Genomic DNA, 2,176 nt, shown 5'->3' with positions numbered 1-2,176 from the left:
AATGCTCAGAAAGAGAGCATTTGTTTGTTAAAAAGCAAAACAGGACACCAAAATGAAGGTGTGTTGCTTTTCTGATGTCAGTGGCAGGCATGGTAGCCTATAGTAATATTAAAAAACTTGGGGCTTATGAAGTTCTCAGGGCATATCTTTTGTGAGTGCCAAGGTTCTGCTCCAGCAATATCAGAGAGCCCACCTTGGAAGCCATCTCAAGACTAGCATCCTTCCCTCCCTCGGTCTGATGTTAAGTAAGAGATGTTACCTTTTAATTGCCAAAGGCATTTCACTCTGCTTAATTCTGTAATGGGCAGTAAAAGGTCAGCATTGTGAAAGGTTAAGCTTTGATGAGAAAAGCTAGATTTGTTGGAATAGGGGCCTGGTGAAGGCCTGCAATGCCTGAGGTAGCCAACTTCAGCAGAAATGAGGAAAACAAAAGGCAAGTTCTTCAGGTTCTTGATACTCAAAGAGTGGTCCTGAACTACTAGCATTGCCATGCCTGGGAGCTGTTGGAAATGCAGTGTCTCAGGCTTCAGCTGGGCCCCCTGCATCTGGATTTGCATTTTGACAAGCTTCCCCAGTGACCTGAATGCTAAGTTTGGGAAGTGCTGTTCCTGGGCCCCATTTAGTGCTTGTGTCACCAGGCAGCATGGGGATGGGTACTAGTCTCTTAATGCTCAGCCTGGAGCCCATGTACAGTGCAGAGGTTTGAGAGTGAGCTTGTCTTTAGGGTTTATCCTCATGGTCCTTTGGTGCTTCTCTGCAGGATATGGGTCTGGGCTCCCGGCCACAGACAGCGATGCTGCAGTGGCCTTGGCCCTGCAGCAAGAGTTTGCACAGGGAGGAGCATCTGCACACAGTGATAGCCTGGAGGAAAAGGGGTTGTTCTTCTGCCAAATCTGTCAGAAGGACCTCTCAGCCATGAACGTGGCCCGGAGAGAGCAGCATGTGAACAGGTGGGAACAGTTTGGACCAGGGTCCCTCCCATGCATGCCACCAAATCCTGAAACTCCTTACTATGATGATAGCACCTCAATTTTCTTGTCAACCTACCCTTTTTTAAAAGTAACCCTATTAAGATATAATTCACATACCATGCATTTACCCATTTAAAGTGTATAATTCAATGGCTTTTGGTATATTCACAGAGTTGTGCAACCATCACCACAATCTTGGATTATTTCCATCACCCCTAAAAGAAACCCCATACTCACTAGCAGTCACTTCTACTTGTCTCCATCCTCCCCTGGCAACCGCTAACCAACTTTCTGTATGGATTTGCCTATTCTGCATGCTTCGTGCAAGTGGAATCAATGCTTGGCCTTTGTCTGATTTCTTTCACTTAACAATGTTTTCAAGGTTCATCCATGTCATAGTCTATATCAGGACTTCATCCCTTTTTATGGCTGAGCAACATCTCATTGTATGGATAACCCATAGTTTGTTTATCATTTCAGCCACTGATAGACTGTGGATTGTGTCCACCTTTAGGGTATTGTGAATGAAGTTGCTGTGCATGTGTGTTTCATGTATTTGTTTGAGTACTTGTTTTCAGTTCTTTGGGGTATATACTCAGGAGTAGAATTTCTGGGTCATAAGGCAACTCTTAATGTATCCTTGCTTTCTTAGCTAACTTTGCTAACAGATACTTCATGTCTGGAGGCTGACTGCTGGGAGCTGTGTAGGCTGTGGGGAGGGGATTGGCTTTGGGGGAACATGCTTTGGCCAAAGCATGTCCTCTTGACATGGTTCAACATCTGCAACAACCCCCATTACTGGCCAGTGTGGTTCTTCTGTATTTACCGTTTTCCTCTAGGTGCTTGGATGAGGCTGAAAAGGCACTGAGACCTTCCATTCCTCAGATCCCTGAATGCCCGATTTGTGGCAAACCATTTCTCACCTTAAAGAGCAGAATCAGTCACTTGAAACAATGTGCAGTGAAGATGGAAGTTGGCCCCCAGCTCTTGCTGCAGGCTGTGCGATTGCAGACAGCTCAGCCTGAGGGGGCCGGCAGTCCACCAGCATCTAGGTAAGTCAAAAGAAAAGGAAGAAAATAAGCCAAGTAGTGGTGTTTGTTTAAAAAAAGAAAATACTGGCTCGGCGCCTGTGGCTCAAGTGGCTAAGGCACCAGCCACCAGCCACATACACCTAGGGTGGTGGGTTCGAATCCAGCCCGGGCCTG

General features: G+C 46.3%; 1 protein-coding gene across 3 annotated transcripts in view; it reads left to right on the top strand.

Moving 5' to 3' along the window:
• Nucleotides 1-2,176, top strand: part of SLX4 (SLX4 structure-specific endonuclease subunit) — a 23,904-nt gene that overhangs the window by 4,257 nt on the left and 17,471 nt on the right. For all 3 annotated transcript variants that reach the window (XM_023513849.1, XM_023513850.1, XM_023513848.1), the window contains 2 exons: nt 761-950; nt 1,811-2,023. In XM_023513849.1, coding sequence (XP_023369617.1) covers nt 761-950; nt 1,811-2,023 — 403 coding nt within the window. The remainder of the gene's footprint in view (nt 1-760; nt 951-1,810; nt 2,024-2,176) is intronic.

The sequence above is a fragment of the Otolemur garnettii genome, unplaced genomic scaffold, assembly GCF_000181295.1.
Source record: "Otolemur garnettii isolate 467f Iridium unplaced genomic scaffold, OtoGar3 scaffold00044, whole genome shotgun sequence".
Classification (NCBI taxonomy): domain Eukaryota; kingdom Metazoa; phylum Chordata; class Mammalia; order Primates; family Galagidae; genus Otolemur; species Otolemur garnettii.
Note: the sequence above shows the minus strand (reverse complement) of the source record. Positions and strands in the feature narration are given on the sequence as shown.